This window comes from Mesoplodon bidens, assembly GCF_964165515.1.
Source record: "Mesoplodon bidens genome assembly, chromosome: 6".
Lineage (NCBI taxonomy): Eukaryota > Metazoa > Chordata > Mammalia > Artiodactyla > Ziphiidae > Mesoplodon > Mesoplodon bidens.
The window spans coordinates 46,199,364-46,219,287 of NC_138162.1; the positions used below are offsets into that span (position 1 = coordinate 46,199,364).

Below are 19,924 nucleotides of genomic sequence, written 5' to 3' on the forward strand. Positions count from 1 at the left end.
AAATCCCAAGTGTACCCAGACCTGAGAGTATGTGTGTGTGTATGTTTTTTTTTTGAGTCCATATTTTTAGCATTTATTTCACAATACTATTTTATTTGTTATAAGGTCCAAGTAAGTTATAAGAATAAAACAACTAACCTTAAATACACCATGCCAAGTGTTGTGCTAAAGCACTTTACACATATTTAATTCTCTTAACAAGGATATAATAGAGATACCATTTTATAGATGAAGAAACTGAGGCTCAAAGTAGTTAAAGCACTTACCTAAGATCATATAACCAGAAATTTAAAAATCAAAATTCAAACTCATCGCCATCTGACTCAAAAGCTCACATTTTAGTCATTCCGTAATATTAGCTCCCTAAGATTACTTTCTGTTTATCCAGTTCAAAGTCAAAAGAAATACACAACATCAAGACTGTAAGCTCTAGGAGGCAGGACCAGAGCCTCATCTGCCTTGCTCACTGCAGTATATCCAATGCCTGGCATATACCAAACGCTCAATAATATTTATTGAATGAATGGATGAAAGAATAAATGAGTATCATCTAGTCTGCTCCATAACCTCTCTCCTTTGAAAGTTTTAGGCTTTACTAAAGTTTCTGGGATAGCTCTTTCCCTCTGGAGAAAGAATAAAGATACTGCAAGTGACTGATTAAAGGGAAGCCTACCTGCTTTAGATACAGATGAACACATCATAAAATTGAATTCTATTATAAAAGCCGAGGAATCAGACTTAAATTCTTTCTTAAAAAGTAGGGATACCCTACCCTGCATAGGTTAACATTTCTGAATAACAGAGTCAATTATATTTCCTACCAGTTACATGCTACATGTGGAAGATTCTGGAGCGGTAAGTTAGGTAAGAGAGAGTTCATTAGAGAGTGAGATTAAGTTTGAGCCATCTATAAATGAGGCTGATTAGGGCAGAGGAATAGTCTGTGAGAATTACACTTGTGGTGAATTTTATAGAAAAGCCTATTGACCATTCCAGAATAGAACTGAGTTAGAATTAAAGGACACAGAAAGGTAAGTGAAGTACGGAACCCACCTGAGAACACTACAATTTTTACTCTGAGGACTGTCTTTTTATTTTACTGTTTCTCTTATTCATTAGTTTATTGCTTGTTAATGAAGAACTATTGTGATGTTTCTAAGCCCAGCCACAGTGAAATCTGACCACTAGGATGCACATACATTTAGTTATGTGGTGACAGCTGTCCACTTTGAATAGCCTACAAATTACTGCCTTTACAAAGCTGTCAATTTTGAATAGTCTACAAATTGCAGCCTTTCCAAAGGCTGTCTCTTTCATCCCATGTTCAGTATGTTGGCAAACCCTGCTGGCTCTACCTTCAAAATATATCCAGAATCCAACCTCTGCTGCTAACACTCTGGTCTAAGCCACTATCCACTCACCTGGATTATTACAATGGCCTCCTAACTAGTCTCCCTACTTCAGTCTATTCTCACCACAGCAGCCAGAGGGAGCTCGTCAAAATGCAAATTATTTATTTATTTATTTATTTTTATTTATTTTTTTGCAGTACACGGGCCTCTCACTGTTCTGGCCTCTCCCATTGTGGAGCACAGGCTCCGGACGCGCAGGCTCAGCGGCCATGGCCCACGGGCCTAGCCGCTCCGTGGCATGTGGGATCTTCCCGGACCGGGGCACGAACCCGTGTCCCCTTCATTGACAGGTGGACTCTCAACCACTGCACCACCAGGGAAGCCCAAAATGCAAATTATTAATAGATGATACACTCCTCTGCTCAGAACTTGCCAATGGTTCCTACATCACATGCCTGTAAAAGCCAAAGTCCTTACAATGGCCTTCATTGCCTCCCGGTCCTCATCTGTGATTCCTCCTTCCCTAGGCCACTACTCTGAGATGACACTGCCTCCTTCCCAGCCCTAAACTGGAAGGCAGATTCCTGCGGGAAGGTCTTTACAACTTGCTATTCCCTCTGCCTAGAATACTGTCCCCCAGACATTTGCACAGCTCAGTCCCTCTCCCGCTTCAGGTGTTTACTCAAAATGTGGTCTTCTCAATGAGGCAGTCTCTGGCCACACTTTAAAAACTGGAACCTACCCCTCACCCCAAAAAACAAAAAAAACTGTAACCCACTCCCTCAGCATTCCCTATCTCTCTTACTTTTCTTCACACCACTTAAGTCTATCTATCATATATTTTACTTATTTTACCTTGTTTATTTCCTAACTCTACACATAGAAGGTACTCAATAATACTTGTTGTATGAATGAATGAAAATAATAAATAAAATAATAGTAAAAGGTTCTAGAAACATACTAGAAAGAGAAACAGTATAATTCTTTCACCAACATTTCAGTTTTATCTAAGCGTGTAACATATGTAAAACATGGTACTATTCTGGAATAGCTCTCTGCTAGTGAACTATCACATTTCAGGTGCAAGACTCTTGTCCATGCTGGATGCAGCCCTATCCTGACCACTGGCTCTTCTTCAATCCTACGCCCTCTCCCACTAGGGCTTCTCCATCATTCCCCAGTCATGACTGTATATTCTCTATACTTTTACTTTGATAGTATGTCAGGAAAGAGGGTGACAACCCACTTAAATAACCAGAAGAACAGAGACCTGTCAGGAGAATGCACTACAAACTTTTCAGATACAGCAATAAATAACTGTCTTTAAAAAAACACAACAAAACAAAACCTAAAACAATCCTGATTTGAAAAATCCAAGTGTAGGGCTTCCCTGGTGGTGCAGTGGTCGAGAGTCCGCCTGCTGATGCAGGGGACACAGGTTCGTGCCCCGGTCTGGGAAGATCCCACATGCCACAGAGCAGCTGGGCCCATGAGCCATGGCCGCTGAGCCTGCACGTCCGGAGCCTGTGCTCCGCAACAGGAGAGGCCACAACAGTGAGAGGCCCGCGTATGGCAAAAAAAAAGAAAAGAAAAATCCAAGTGTAAAAAGACATTTTTGAGGCAAACAGGGAAATTCAATTGTGGACCAGGTATTAGATGATTTCAACGAATTATCGCTAATTTTGTTAAGCACAATAATGGCACTGTGATTATGTAAGAAAACAGCCATATTTTTTAAATAGATGTAACCTAAAAGTATATGAAGGTGAAATAACCTGATATCTGGAATTTACTTTAAAGTATATCAGCAAAAAAAAGGGGGAGATAGAGATTGTTTAAATATTAATGCATATCTATTTATGGCATATTATATATTAATTTAAAATAAGGTTTACAAAGATTTCTTAATGAGTGGAAAAATATTATATAATAAGCAATAAAAGAATAAAGATTATTTTTATTATATGATTTCAACTATGTAAAACTGAGCATTGAAAAATTCTCTAAGAAAACAGACTAAAAGGTTAAAGCTGATTATATCTGGATGGTGGGAATAAAGGTAAATTAACCTATCAACTTTAGTAAGCTACCTTATTTAAGGTAAGGCAGCTGTTTTTAAAAAGCTAATACAACGTAAGCATGATCAACGTGTTCAAGATGGTCTTGCTGAGTCTGAAGCATATGTCAGACATCACATTTATTTATGTGAGTCTAAGGCCTATGGCAGACCTTAGGGGCTGGATGTAAAGGTTTAGAAATCAGTACAGAGGCAGTGGTTTCAAAGTACAGAACTGGTTGTAATCTCCCAATGAAGCCTTATCAAGTAAGAAGAGAGGGCTGAGATAAAGCCCTAGGTAACACCAACACTTAGGAAAGAGGTGGAGGAAGAGAAGCGTGAAGGACATAAACAGGGACAGTCAAGGAGAACAAGAAGGACCAGAAGTGTGTGGTATCAAAGGAGTCAAGGAAGTTACATTTCAGAAAAGACCCCTTTATGTCCAACTCAAAGGGAAGTCCAGGATAATAGTAAGGACTGAGTCATTCGTGACCTTACCAGTAGCTCTGAGTCAAGTGGTGATGATGACAGAAGACTGAGACATGAATCAGATTAGGGAAAAGGACACAGAGTGGATGACTCTTGATGAGACTGAATGGAAGGAAAGAAACACTACTGGGAGGTCCCGTATGGGGGAAGTGAGGGCAGGACAGACTCAGGAAGAGCTTCAGGTTGAGAACTTGTAGTAGTAGATGTGGAAAGGTTGATGAAAGGAACTAAAAGAGATCTCAGAATGAAAGAAAAGGAATAACAGGCACAGATGTCCCTGAGTTTGCTTAGAGAGAGCAAAAAGTTGAGAAAATTATGCCCTTTCTCAGTGATGACCTCCCCTTTCTCAGTGAAGTAGGAGGCAAGGAGGTCCACTGAGGTTGAGAGATAAATGTTAGGAAGGGTTGAATAAGTGTGGAAAAGGTTTGGAATAGTCTTAGATGAAAATGGGAGGGACAGCTGCCCAAGGTCATATAAGGGGAAAAGGGCAGTGCTGAAAGCCAGCTGAGCTGGAGACCACTATTCAAAAATATTTACTGGGAACTGACCATGTGCCAGACACTCTTTAGACACTAAGGGTATACAGTGAACAAAACAGACAAAAATCTTCTGCCCTTATGAAGTTTACTGTCTTGTGGTGGAAGGTAGCCAATAAACAAATAAATAATGAAAATGAGTAGTATCATCAAATAGTAATAAGTGCTATGGAAAAAAATAAGCCAGGAAAAGAGGTTAGTGAGGGTCGGCAGTGGGGGAAGTATTATAGTTTTAAACAGGGTGATCAGGAAGGCTTTCCTCAGAGGGTGAGTAAATTTGCAGCAGTGCCAAATCTATACTGTTATATGATTTCCTGAAATGGTATTCTGTTATCCAGATAGGGTAGAAAAGCTAGACTGCAGCATCCATCCAGGGATGGGATCCTGCCAAATGTCTTGGCAGAAGGATAATACTTCAAATGACTTACAGTAAGGCCTAGCCTGAAGAGGGGATGAAGAAGGATGGAGACTGAACTGATAGTGGGTGGAAGAGACTGGGAGAGCCAAAAGGATAGGAGGTTATGGTCAGAAAGCAGAACACAGGACTTTAGAATTTCAGAGACGGGGCGTCCCCAGGGTCATTTCCTTGGTAGTGGGTGTGGAGGTGGAACTGCTAAGAAGGTCACTGCAGGTGACAAGACCAAAGAACCTGAGGATGATATAATGCATATGATCACTGAAGTCACCCAGAACAACTGCAGGATTTATGGTAAATCAGTAGTTCTCAAACTTGAATGTGCATGAGAACCACCTGGAGGCTTGTTAAAAGAAGAGACTGCTGGGCCCCACACCCAGAATTTCTGTTTACTAACTCTGAGGTGAGGCCCAAGAATGTGCATTTCTAACAAGTTCCCAGGTGTTGCTGACAGCTGCTGATCTGGGACTATACCTTGAGCATCACTGGGGTAGAAAAAAGATATAGGCTAGATGCATTAATAAATGAGGCTGGGGCTGGGAGATTTGGAGGCTAATAGATGACAAAGATAAGGAGACATGGAAGGGGGTGGAGAGAAAAGGTCATGCAGCATTAGCTTCAAAGGAGCAGGGATTCTGATACAAAGGTAGAAGAATAATAGTTTAGAAATGACACTGGGGAAGGAGTGTGCTCTTCCCATCTTCCAGAAACTAAGGTAAGTCAGATAAGGGAAAACAGCAGGCTCTGAGGCTGTGAGGAAGTGGTGACCCGACAGAAGGCCATAGGTCAATTAAGAGCAGGAGCAGAGCCAAAACAAACTAAGGATATAGGGGGTTTTGTTACTGCAGAATGAGGGATCCAGGCAGTCTGGGAGGACTGGGCAGTGCTAGGTTCTCTCAGTACAGAGTGAGAGTAAGCAAAGCCCACTCTCAAACAGCCATGGACACTTATATTTGGGGTAAGCCTCTCTTTCTATTCCAATCAAGCTTTCATCTCCACTACTCCACTAAAACTGCTCTTAGCAAGACCAGTAACCTTGAGGAAACATGCTCAAGCTTCTTAGATAGCCTCATCCACCAGAGGACAGAAAGCAGAAACTAGAAGAACTAAAATCCTGCAGCCTGTGGAACAAAAACCACATTCACAGAAAGACAGATAAGATGAAAAGGCAGAGGGCTACATACCAGATGAAGGAACAAAATAAAACCCCAGAAAAACAACTAAATGAAGTGGAGATAGGCAACCTTCCAGAAAAAGAATTCAGAATAGTGAAGATGATAGTGAAGAGGATCCCGGACCTTGGAAAAAGAATGGAGGCAAAGATCAAGAAATGTTTAACAAAGACCTAGAAGAATTAAAGAACAAACAAACAGAGATGAACAATACAATAACTGAAATGAAAAATACACTAGAAGGAATCAACAGCAGAGTAACTGAGGCAGAAGAACGGAAAAGTGACCTGGAAGACAGAATGGTGGAATTAACTGCTGCAGAACAGAGTAAAGAAAAAAGAATGAAAAGAAATGAATACAGCCTAAGAGACCTCTGGGACAACATTAAACACAACAAAATTCACATTATAGGGTTCCCAGAAGGAGAAAACAGACAGAAAGGACCCGAGAAATATTTGAAGAGATTATAGTCGAAAACTTCCCTAATGTGGGAAAGGAAAGAGCCACCCAAGTCCAAGAAGCGCAGAGAGTCCCATACAGGATAAACCCAAGGAGAAACACGCTGAGATGCACAGTAATCAAATTGGCAAAAAATAAAGACAAAGAAAAATTACTGAAAGCAGCAAGAAAAACGACAAATAACATACAAGGGAACTCCCATAAGGTTAACAGCTGATTTCTCAGCAGAAACTCTACAAGCCAGAAGGGAGTGGCATGACATATTTAAAGTGATGAAAGGGAAGAACCTACAACCAACATTACTCTACCCAGCAAGGACCGCATTCACATTCGATGGAGAAATCAAAAGCTTTACAGACAAGCAAAAGCTAAGAGAATTCAGCACCACCAAACCAGTTCGAAAACAAATGCTAAAGGAACATCTCTAAGTGGGAAACAGAAGAGAAGAAAAGGACCTACAAAAACAAACCCGAAACAATTAAGAAAATGGTAATAGGAACATACGTATCAATAATTACCTTAAACGTGAATGGATTAAATGCTCCAACCAAAAGACACAGGCTCACTGAACAGATACAAAAACAAGACCTATATATATGCTGTCTATAAGAGACCCACTTCAGACCTAGGGACACATACAGACTGAAAGTGAGGGGATGGAAAAAGATATTCCATGCAAATGGAAATCAAAAGAAAGCTGGAGAAGCAATACTCATATCAGATAAAATAGACTTTAAAACAAAGAATGTTACAAGAGACAAGGAAGGACACTACATAATGACCAAGGAATCAACCCAAGAAGAAGACATAACAATTATAAACATACATGCAGCTAACACAGGAGCACCTCAATACATAAGGCAACTGCTAACAGCTATAAAAGAGGAATCGACAGTAACACAGTAATAGTGGGGGACGTTAACTCCTCACTTACACCAATGGACAGATCATACAAAATGAAAATAAATAAGGAAACACAAGATTTAAATGACACAATAGACCAGACAGATTTAATTGATTTTTATAGGACATTCCATCTGAGAACAGCAGATTACACTTTCTTCTCAAGTGCGCACAGAACATTCTCCAGGATAGATCACATCTTGGGTCACGAATCAAGCCTCAGTAAATTTAAGAAAATTGAAATCATATCAAGCGTCTTTTCTGACCACAACTCTAGGAGATTAGAAATGAATTACAGGGAAAAAACCATAAAAAACACAAACACGTGGAGGCTAAACAATACATTACTAAATAACCAAGAGATCACTGAAGACATCAGAGGAAATCAAAAAATGCCTAGAGACAAATGACAATGAAAACACGACTATCCAAAACCTATGGGATGCAGCAAAAGCAGTTCTAAGAGGGAAGTTTATAGCAATACAATCCTACCTTAAGAAACAAGAAAAATCTCAAATAAACAATCTAACCTTACACCTAAAGGAACTAGAGAAAAAAGAACAAACAAAACCCAAAATTAGCAGAAGGAAAGAAATCATAAACATCAGAGGAGAAATAAATGAAACAGAAACAAAGAAAACAATAGAAAAGATCAATAAAACTAAAAGCTGGTTCTGTGAGAAGATAAACAAAATTGATAAACCATTAGCCAGACTCAACAAGAAAAAGAGGGAGAGGACTCAAATCAATAAAATTAGAAATGAAAAAGGAGAAGTTACAACAGACACCGCAGAAATACAAAGCATCCTAAGAGACTACTACAAGCAACTCCATGCCAATAAAATGGACAACCTGGAAGAAATGGACAAATTCTTAGAAAGGTATAACCTTCCAAGACTAAACCAGGAAGAAATAGAAAATATGAACACACCAATCACAAGTAATGAAATTGAAACTGTGATTAAAAATCTTCCAACAAACCTAAGTCCAGGACCAGATGGCTTCACAGGTGAATTCTATCAAACATTTAGAGAAGAGCTAACACCCATCCTTCTCAAAGTCTTCCAAAAAATTGCAGAGGAAGGAACACTCCCAAACTCATTATAGGAGGCCCCCATCACTCTGATACCAAAACCAGACAAAGATACTACAAAAAAAGAAAATTACAGACCAATATCACTGATAAATATAGATGCAAAATCCTCAACAAAATACAAGCAAACAGAATCCAACAACACATTAAAAGGATCATACACCATGATGAAGTGGGATTTATTCCAGGGAGGCAAGGATTCTTCAATATACGCAAATCAATCAATGTGATACACCATATTAACAAATTGAAGGAGAAAAAACATATGATCATCTCATCTCAATAGATGCAGAGAAAGCTTTTGACAAAATTCAACACCCATTTATGATAAAAACTCTCCAGAAAGTGGGCACAGAGGGAACCTACCTCAACATAATAAAGGCCATATATGACAAACCCACAGCAAACATCATTCTCAATGGTGACAAACTGAAAGCATTTCCTCTAAGATCAGGAACAAGACAAGGATGTCCACTCTCACCACTATTATTCAGCATAGTTTTGGAAGTTTTAGCCACGGCAATCAGAGAAGAAAAAGAAATAAAAGGAATACAAGTTGGAAAAGAAGAAGTAAAACTGTCACTGTTTGCAGATGACATGATACTATACATAGAGAATCCTAAAGATGCCACCAGAAAACTACTAGAGCTAATCAATGAATTTGGTAAAGTAGCAGGATACAAAATTAATGCACAGAAATCTCTTGCATTCCTATACACTAATGATGAAAAATCTGAAAGAGAAATTAAAGAAACACTCCCATTTACCATTGCAAGAAAAAGAATAAAATCCTAGGAATAAACCTACTTAGGGAGAAAAAAGACCTGTATGCAGAAAACTATAAGGCACTAAGGCACTAATGAGAGAAATTAAAGATGATACAAATGATGGAGAGATATACCATGTTCTTGAATTGGAAGAATCAATATTGTGAAAATGACTCTACTACCCAAAGCAATCTACAGATTCAATGCAATCCCTATCAAATTACCAATGGCATTTTTTACAGAACTAGAACAAAAAAATCTTAAAATTTGTATGGAGACACAAATGACCCCAAATAGCCAAAGCAGTCTTGAGGGAAAAAAACGGAGCTGAAGGAATCAGACTCCCTGACTTCAGACTATACTACAAAGCTACAGTAATCAAGACAATATGGTACTGGCACAAAAACAGAAATATAGATCAATGGAACAGGATAGAAAGCCCAGAGATAAACCCATGCACCCATGGTCAACTAATCTATGACAAAGGAGGCAAGGATATACAATGGAGAAAAGACAGTTTCTTCAATAAGTGGTGCTGTGGAAACTGGACAGCTACATGTAAAAGAATGAAATGAGAACACTCCCTAACACCATACACAAAAATAAACTCAAATGGATTAGAAACTTAAATGTAAGACCGGATACTATAAAACTCTTAGAGGAAAACATAGGAAGAACACTCTTTGACATAAATCACAGCAAGATCTTTTTTGATCCACCTCCTAGAGTAATGGAAGTAAAAACAAAGATAAACAAACGGGACCTAATGAAACTTAAAAGCTTTTGCAAAGCAAAGGAAACTACAAACAAGACAAAAAGACAACTCTCAGAATGGGAAAAATATTTGCAAACGAATCAACAGACAAAGGATTAATCTCCAAAATATATAAACAGCTCATGCAGCTCAATATTAAAAAAAAAAAACCCAATCCAAAAATGGGCAGAAGACCTAAATAGACATTTCTGCAAAGAAGACATACAGATGGCCAAGAAGCACATGAAAAGCTGCTCAACATCATTAATTATTAGAGAATTGCAAGTCAAAACTACAATGAGGTATCACCTTACACCAGTCAGAATGGGCATCATCAGAAAATCTACAAAGAACAAATGCTGGAGAGGGTGTGGAGAAAAGGGAACCCTCTTGCACTGTTGGTGGGAATGTAAATTGATACAGCCACTATGGGGAACAGCATGGAGGTTCCTTAACAAACTAAAAATAGAATTACCATATGACCTAGCAATCCCACTACTGGACATATACCCAGAGAAAACCATAATTCAAAAAGACACATGCACCCCAATGTTCACTGCAGCACTATTTACAATAGCCAGGTCATGGAAGCAACCTAAATGCCCATCGATGGACGAATGGATAAAGAAGATGTGGTACACGTATACAATGGAATAGTACTCAGCCATAGAAAGGAACGAAATTGGGTCATTTGTAGAGACGGGGATCAATCTAGAGACTGTCATACAGAGTGAAAAAAGTCAGAAAGAGAAAAACAAATATCATATATTAGCGCATATATGTGGAACCTAGAAAAATGGTACAGATGAACCGGTTTGCAGAGCAGAAATTGAGACACAGACGTAGGGAACAAACGTATGGACACCAAGTGGGGAAAGCGGCAGGGTGGGGGAGCGGTGGTGGTGTGATGAATCGGGAGATTGGTATTGACGTGTATACACTAATATGTATAAAATAGATAACTAGTAAGAACCTGCTGTAAAGAAAAATAAATAAAATAAAATTCAAAAAAACCCAAAAAAGACCAGTAACCTTCACATTGCCAAATCCAACAGTCAATGTGCAGTTATCCTTCTGTACTGATCAACAGCATTTAGCACAATTATCACTCCCTCCTCCTTGAATTTCTTTACTTGGTGTTTAGAACGTTTCACATCCTAGTTCAGTTTACTCTTTCTCCGTTTCCTTTACTGGATGCTCATTTTCCAGCCAAGCCTAGGTAGGCTCCATCCTCACTCTTTTTTTGTCTAACTACACTCACACCTTAGGTGACCTCCTCTAGTCCATTAAACACCATCTCTACACGACAATGCCCAAATTTAAATCTCTAGTCCAGATCTCTTCTGTGAATTTTATATCCAACTCTCTACTTAACAAATCCATATGGTAATCTAGTAGACAACTCAAATCTAATAAATTTAACCAAATTCTTCATCTTTCCTGAACAAGGAGGAGACAAAGCAAAACATACGCAAAAACACGTTTTCCAACAAGGAAAGGCTAAGAAATTGTCACAGATTGGAGAATAAGGACACATGCTGATTAAATGCAATGTGATATCCTGGATTGGACCCTGGAGCAGAAAAAGGGTATTAGTGGAAAAACTAGTGAAATCCAACTAAAGTCCGGGGGGAATTCCCTGGCGGTCTAGTGGTTAGGACTCTGTGCTTTCACTGCCAAGGGCACGAGTTCAATCCCTGGTCAAAAAACTAAGATCCCACAAGCCTCGGTGGAAGCCCCGTGGCGTGGCCAAAAAAAAAAGTCTGAAGTTTAGTCAATACCATGGTACCAGTGTTAATTTCTTAGTTTTGACAAAGAAGATGTTAACATTACAGGGAGCTGGGTGAAGAGTGTATGGGAATTCTCTGTTTTATATTTGCAAACTTTCTATAAATCTAAAATTATTCCAAAGTGAAAAGTTTAAAAAACAAACACTGCTTTCCCCTCCCATGCACTACCACTGCACTGTGCGGCAATTCTCGCCTTCCACATTGCTCAGGCACAACACCCTGGCTGCGTCCTGGACTCCTCTCATGCTCCCGCATCCAACATCCAGTCTATCTGTAAATTCTGTCAGCTTTACCTCCCAAATACACCCAGAGTCTAACCAAGTCTTACCTCTTCCACCACTGATACCTTCATCCAAGTCTCCATCAAGTACCTGAATTACCACAACAGCCTCCTAACTCATTCCCTTGCTTCCTTAGGGCCCATTCCTCGCACAGCTGACTGAGTGATCATTTTAGAATGCTTGTAAGATCATGCCATCCCGTCTCCAAAAACCTCCCAGCTGCTTCTCATCTTCCTACTCAGAACCAAATCTAAGAGCCTCACATGACCCAGCCCCTGTGATTTCTCTGACCTCCCCTACTGCCCACCTCTTCATTGCTCACAACGCCCCCCTCCCACCCCAATCTACACTTGCTTCTCTCTCTGCCTGAAATGCCCTTCTCCAGAGAGCCACGTGGTGCACTTCTGCACTTCCTTCTGGTCTATGTTCAAATGTCTCATCAAAGAGACCAACCTATGTAAACTGGTGCCCCTGTTACTCTGTCCTCTTAACCTGCTTTATGGGACCTCCCTGGTGGCACAGTGGTTAAGAATCCGCCTGCCAATGCAGGGGACACGGGTTCGAGCCCTGGTCCGAGAAGATCCCACAGGCCGTGGAGCAACTAAGCCCCCGTGCACCACAACTACTGAGCCTGCACTCTAGAGCTTACGAGCCACAACTACTGAGCCCGTGTGCCACAACTACTGAAGCCCACGCGCCTAGAGCCCACTCTCCACAAGAGAAGCCACTGCAATGAGAAGCCCGCACACTGCAACGAAGAGTAACCCCACGCTCGCCACAACTAGAGAAAGTCCACACAGAGCAATGAAGACCCAATGTAGCCAAAAATAAATTTTAAAAAAACCCTGCTTTATATTTTAGCTCTTATCATCACCTGACATATTAAATACTTAAGTGCTTTCTACCCATCTTCCCTACCAGACTGTAAATCTCATTAGTGCTGTATTCCCAGTACCTAGAACAGTGCTTGGCACACAGCATCTACTCAATAAATATGAATAAAGAGGTCTCAAGAAAATGCTGGGATGTGAAGCCAGAGAGATTTGTTAGGCAGAACTCTTAAGATGGCCTCCAAGACTCCCAGCTCCTGGTGTGCATGCCCTGGATAATCTTCCCTCAAGTACGGGTGGACCTGATCTAATCAAGTGAGCCCTTTTAAAAGAGTCTAGTGATCAGAGACAGAAGTCAGAGAGATGTAAAGAATCTGTAGCAGATTCTTTCCTGTAGGCTCTGAAGAAGCAAACTACCATGCTGTGAAGAGGGCCATGTGGTAAGGAATTGCGGGTGGCCCCTCGGAGCTGAGAGTGATCCCCAGCCAGCAAGAAAATGGGGACCTCAATCCTACACCCATTAGGAGCTAAATCCTATCAACAACCAGTGAGCATCAAGGACCCCACACATCAGATGAGACTGCATCCCTGGCCAAATTTCAGTCCTGTGAGACCCTGAGTAGAAAGCTCAGCTAACCCATACCCAGACTCCTGACCCACAGAAACCATGACATAGTAAAGTTGTGTTATCTTAAGCCACTACATTTGTGGTAATTTATGAAGCAATAGGAAACTATTAACCAGCCTTGAGGATTCAAGAACAACTCTGGTATAACGTTGCCTTTGTTCACACACAAGTCGAGATCCCAAGAAGGACTGCCTGGTGAAGCAAATGAGAACTAGAACTATAGGCCTGTGTAAAAACAGGCCTGGGCAGGTGGTGGCTCCCTGTGTTAGGCTGTATGTCACATTAAACTGGAGGGAGACCAGAATGGTGAAGGTCCATGAGAAAAAGCTGGCGGAATGAAGCTATTTAGCCTGGATAAAATATATACTCAGGGTAAAATGAGAAGTGTCTTCAAATACTGCAAAGAGCTGATGTGCAATGAGTGGGAAGGAAGCTGTGAGGAGAGAGACTAGTTGCTGTGTAGTTCCAGAGGACAGAATTTGAACTAGGAGATAGGAAATATTTACAGGAAAGAAGTTTTCAGTTTAATGTAAGAAAGAACTTTCTAACAGTCAGAGCTGAGTACCTACTGTGTTCTAAGAGCTCTGTTAGGCAACAGAGATATAAAACTGAAAGGAAAAATATGGTCTCTGCTTTCAAGGAGCATATAAACTAGTGGAGGGCACTGACACATAAACAAATGATGGTTTCCAGTGGTAAGTGCTATAAAGAAGCATGTATATGTAAGGGAAGGACATATCACAGAGCTGGAAAAGATTAATGCTATCTGTGGAGGTGACAAAAGGTTTTCTGGACATGTGACTATAGCTTTTGAAAAATGAGTAAGAATTCACCAGTGAGCTGAGTAGTAGACAGAAGGAGCCACATATGCAACAGCATGGAAAGATGACAGTATACAGTCCAGGGAGTAAAATGTGGGGGGGACTGAGGCAGCAGCAGATGAGGCTGTTGGGTACGGCAGAAGGCAGAATCTGTAGGTGACGAGAAAAAGTGAACAGAAGTAAGCAGGGGAGTGACGCAGGTCAATACGTGTTTTAGAAAGATCACTTTCTGATGCTGACGTGAGAGGGGAACTCAAAGAGAAAAACTGGAGATGGCAAGATTAGTTAGGAACTGTTGCAGATAAGCAGACAAGAGATGATGCAGGCTGGAACCAGGAGAGGCAGTGATGTTACCACCCCCTACTTGTGCTTTCAGAATTCAAAACAACTCTTGTAACCAAACATCTATACCACCCATACCTGCACTTTTAAAATTCCTTATTTGTTAACAAAAACGTTCCTTACCTGTATTTGCTTATGACATATAAAAACGAAGTAAGTGGTTACCTATTGGGGAGGGGAGCAGGTGGTGGCAGGACCCAAGGAGATGATGAACAAGGAGAGAAAGAGACTTTTACTATGTACCTTTTTATATTTTCTGGTTTCTAAATTGTATGAATATATTACCTATTCAGAAATTTAAAAAAAAAAAAGAGAGAGAGAAAACATTTCCACCCATTCAGATAGGTTTACCTGTATGTGTTTCCACATTCTTTAGCATGTGGTTCTGTTTGTCTCGGGGGAAAGATGCTACCTGAGGATCCTGCCTCCTTACAGCACATTTCTCTGGGTCAACCCTTCTGGAAGACTTGATGGCAACTGCCAAGTTCCCAATGTCACAGGCAGATTTTGCTGGTCTTTCATTGAGATTTTCCTTTTTTGTTTGCCGTTGGCCCTCCTGTTTCGGTGGATTCCTGCCTGGTCGTGGCCTGGCCCCCTCCACTTCCCAGGGAGGCCTCTTCTGTGGGTATCTTCTCTGCTCGCTGCGCCTGGCCCCATAACCATCCGCTACTCCTTTTCTAGAGGATGCATCTGAAGAATCAGGGTGGATAACCCCCACAGGTTTGGTGTTTTCAGGTCCCGCCTCCTCAGGTTTGGGAGTCATTCTGTGACCCCACTCACTTTTGAGTTTCCCCTTGACTTTTGGTCCTCTACCATAGCTGTATACAAATTGGGTTGCCTTTTTGGGTTTTGCTCCCCTGGGATCTGCACCGACAATTTCCTTCTCACTCTCCGAAGGGCTGTGCTCTCTGAGGTTTGTCCCACTCTCTGACTTGGCCACACTTTCTAAGCCAGCTGCATCTGAGGTCTGGTCAGTGAGACCCTGTGCTCTCTTGACTCTGATATGCTGCTTTTCACTCCTCAATTTCTGCCAAGGTTGATTTGGAAGGCCATGGCTCTTGAGTGATTTATTAGTAGCAGAGGATTGGAAAGAAGTCTGTTGACTCTTAGGTTTGCTTCCTGAAGGATAACTGTGATGAATAGCAGAGATGTCATCATAAGGGACTTGCCTGGAAAGGTGACAGGGAGGTGGTGAACTATAATTTCTTCTACCAATTTTATTAGAATCTAGTCTCCTTTGACTCCCACAGTTTAGACCAGAATTTTTTCTCTCCTGAGGAATGAACTCAGCAGCGTCCGTATTGAATTTAAGAGTACCTAGGACATAAGAAACAGACATGCAAGTAAAGAAATTAATTGGTCACTCATGAAGCCCGAAGACTGTAAGCCATATCTAAAAGTTACCTTCCTAGGGACTTTGTATAAAACAGTCTCTATACAAGGTCTATGTTTCCTGTGAAGGTGGTAGGTTCAAGGTGCTTGTGGAAGACTGATCATCTCATATCCAGCAGCCTCACCAACAGGTACTGCTGAATTGCTAAGGAAAACTGCTCATCTGGGCTATCGGGTATTATTTATAAACGCGTTTATCTTTATCGACAAATGTAAGGTCAGCAAACAGTTCGGGGTGAGACATCAATCAGCAGGTTCAATGTGGTCTTTCAAAACTCTAAGGTAGCATTAAGTAAACAGGCTTTGGAGTCAGCCAAAATCAGTTTAAAGTCTGGCCCTCCAACTTATCGTATGAGCTTAGGGATACCACCTGATTGCTTTTAGCCTTAGTTTCCTCATACATGACAAAAGTTGGTAATACTATTCCAAAGGGTCATTGTGGAATTTAAGTAAGACTTCACACAGACAGTACTTAGCAGATGGGTACATCTCATCTCTTCCCCCCAGGAATATATTTTAGGTTTTCCATACATAATCTCTGTAATATGGTCCAGAATTCCAGAGTCAAAAAAATTAAGCATATGCCCCTTCAACCAACTCATTTTTTCCCCCTAACATGCTTCTTTATAGTCAACTCAGTCCCTGAAGTCAAAGATGAAATGATTTGCCTAAGGATACAAAACCAGTTAGTAGCAAAGTCAGAACTATGTGTAGCATACAAAATATTCTATGAATCAATAGGGCCTGGAATTTGCGTTTAACTCCCTGCCCGTCACTTGTGTCTTTATGCAAGTTACTTAATCTCAATAATGGAATAGTAAGAATCCCTACTTCAAAGAGCTGCTATGAAGATTAAAGCAAGGTTAGTAACATGTATAAAGTGGTTAAAATAGTGCTTTATCATTGCTGTTAGGACTACAAACTACCTGAAACACAGACTTGACCACAGATGGGTGCAGTGCACAGCCTGCGGGTTTCAGGTTTAATAATAAGCCCTAACATTTATTAAGTACTTAACATGTGTCAGGCACTATTCTAAGCACTTTGCATATGTTAACTCATTTAATCCTTACATTCTTGATGAGAAAATTGAGACACTGTAGAGAGTAAGTAACCTGCCCAAGGCCACAGGGGTATTCCAAAGCAGATTCAGGATTCCACCCCAGGCTATGTGACCCTAGAGATCACACTCTTACATTACGCTCCAATGTGAGAGGTTGGGTGGCCCATACCACAGAAACATATACTTAAGAACTGAGCGAGATCATAAAGGTCACAGGGTAACCTCTCTCTCAATCCACGATTTGTCCTGAAAGCTTTCAATGGGCAGAATTCTGGGGGTGGGGTGGAGGGCTTTACAAAACGGCAAGAGGATTAGACAAATTCAGAAGGTGGCAGAGAAGGTGTTCCAGAAATATAAGAGATAACTTAGAGGGGGGAATGGGTAGATTAGACCAAGTGGGTATTGTGTAGTTTTCTTCTGCTTGAAGAAGCAAGGCTGTAAGAGGGGCAGAAAAATGTCAGTAAAGTTGTCCAGAATAGCCTGGTAAAGGATGGGAAGAGGGTGTTTTCATGTTAAGTAGCAAAGAGTTGATGCAACTTGAGAATCTATACAGGGCAGCACCTATTCAAATAAAGTATGTGTTCCACCAGACATGAGGCAGTGGGCAAAGCCCTCTGAAAGATCCTTAAGAGACATGAGGAAGGGGAAAAGGGCACAGGAAACTGAACACAAAGATATGAGACACCTTTGTTTTTTCACTATTTTGAGCAGCTGGAAGTTACTCAATAAACAGGATGTCTCATCCCCAAGGCTTGGCTATAGTGCAAGTGGTACCCAAGGTAAGATCAGATCAAGATAAGATAAGATCCAAGATAATATCATGGTAGGTGACCAGTGGATGGGTGGAACAGAGTAAGGGAAAATCCAACTGTAGATTATAGAGTCCAGAGACAAAGTTGGCACTGGAGAGTCTGCCCATGGGCAGAAAGATACCCTTTGGACTGGGCTGGTGTTCCAAGACAATAGCAGGTAAGAGAATTAAACCTTGAGTGGGGATGGAGGTGTGGGTTAGAGATGATGCTGAAATAAGAACATGGAATAGGAACTAAGGCAAAAACAAACTAAGGCACAGGAGACAGACTGGGGAGGTCTTTGGACTAGGAGACTTTGCCTCAGTAGGTGGGGCAGAGGTTGTAACCTGGGGCACAGCACCATAGTCCCAAACTATGACTCACAACTAGCCCGACTCAATTCTGCTTCAAACACTGATCGGTGTAGAAATGGGCCAGAAGTGAGCCTAAGGATAGGAAGACCAACAGACCCAATTTAGAGGATTTGGGGAAAAAATGGGTGGGAGAAGAACAAAACACCAGCCTAACAAGGTCCCTACACTCCAAGATGAATTAATACCTAAATCAGGACTAGGGTACACCAATGCAGTGTGTTATCCAACTTTTCTGACCAAGACCCACAGTAGTAAATACATTTTACCTGCCACCAAGTACACAAATACATATATACTCTTCTTGGTGCCCCAACAGCTGCTAGGTAGCAGAACGAAGCCTCAAATTCATGACTGTTCACAAACCTCATGCTGCAAACTGCTGCCCTGTTTTTCAGAAAGAGTGGGTCATGAAATCAAATCATGCAGTGGGTTGGGACAAGTATTTTTTCAAACGAAATATGTAGTAGAGTGTATTGCATATAGTAAGGAAAACCACTGTTTCTTGAAATTTTTGGTTCGCTTTTACATTTATGTCTGTGTGCACTGAGGTCACCACGTAAAATATTCCTTTTCGGTCACTGTCCAAAGAGTTGGGAAAACAAAGATCTAAGGTACCCTGAAGGAAGTGGAAATGGATGTTTTATTAACAGCCAAATGAGGCTGTCTCTGCACACAAAGGCAACTCCGGGAGGGGAAGTAACCTAACAATTGTGTAACAGGTACAGCAGCGGCGGGTACCTTCACTGTAATTGACTTATTTACTCCCAATTCACAGATGAGGAAAACGAGACTTCACACTGAGAGTGCGTGGCAAGCTGACACTGGAAACCACGGGTGAGCTCGGCTCGCGCACGCGCCGCTGCCCCAGGACACACGAATACATCTTAAGCGCAGCAAGCAAACCCGCCGCGCGTCCAGAGCCCGACACCGTCACGGGCGGTGACCCGGCTGACGCGTGCCTGTCGGATACCGCTGCCCTAGGAAGGCCGGGCTGAGGCCTGGAGAGGGCGGGACACCCACATCGACACAGCGGGACAAACCCATTTTCCTTAGAAACCAGGTGCCGGGCTTCACCATGCAGTCAAGGACGGTTAAGATCTCGGTTCGCACGACGCGCGTGGCTTGGCCCTTCCGAGCCACTATCTCCAACCCTAGTACGCGCCACTCTCGCGATACGAATGGCCGGTGCCCTAGGACTCGTCACTGACTCAATTTCCGCTCCCCGAGAGGGGCCCAGTCCCGCGCGGGCCAGGACAGTACCTGAGACAGGAGGCGCCTCCGCCATCCCGTGCCGCAACACCTAAAGCGAGCCCTGCAGCCCAGCGAGCGCTGTCACCCGGTCACGTGCCTTGGACTTCCGGGGCCGCGAGAATGTTCGCTTCTGCGCGCCCGGTAGACGGCCACGGAGTTTGCGCGGCCCGAGTCAACTGTGTGGTGCGTCCGTGACGTCAGACAGGCGCGCCAGGCTCCGGGCTGAAGGAGGTGGCTAGTGGCTGTAGGTGGCTAGGATACCAGGAGGATAGGCGGGCCAGGACTTGCGTAATCAATAGTTGTTTCCCTTTTGACAGTCCCTGTGCTCTCCTGCTACCATGCCCTTTTACGCTCCCACCCAACCA

General features: G+C 41.9%; 1 protein-coding gene across 3 annotated transcripts in view; it reads right to left on the minus strand.

The window, feature by feature from the left end:
• NFX1 (nuclear transcription factor, X-box binding 1) overlaps nucleotides 1–19,690 on the minus strand; it is a 79,495-nt gene extending 59,805 nt beyond the window's left edge. For all 3 annotated transcript variants that reach the window (XM_081236207.1, XM_081236206.1, XM_081236205.1), the window contains exons 1-2: nucleotides 19,569–19,690; nucleotides 15,040–16,005 (exon numbers count right to left, since the gene is read on the minus strand). In XM_081236207.1, coding sequence (XP_081092333.1) covers nucleotides 15,040–16,005; nucleotides 19,569–19,593 — 991 coding nt within the window. In that variant the 5' untranslated portion in view covers nucleotides 19,594–19,690. The remainder of the gene's footprint in view (nucleotides 1–15,039; nucleotides 16,006–19,568) is intronic.
• Between the last annotated feature and the right edge of the window lie 234 nt (nucleotides 19,691–19,924).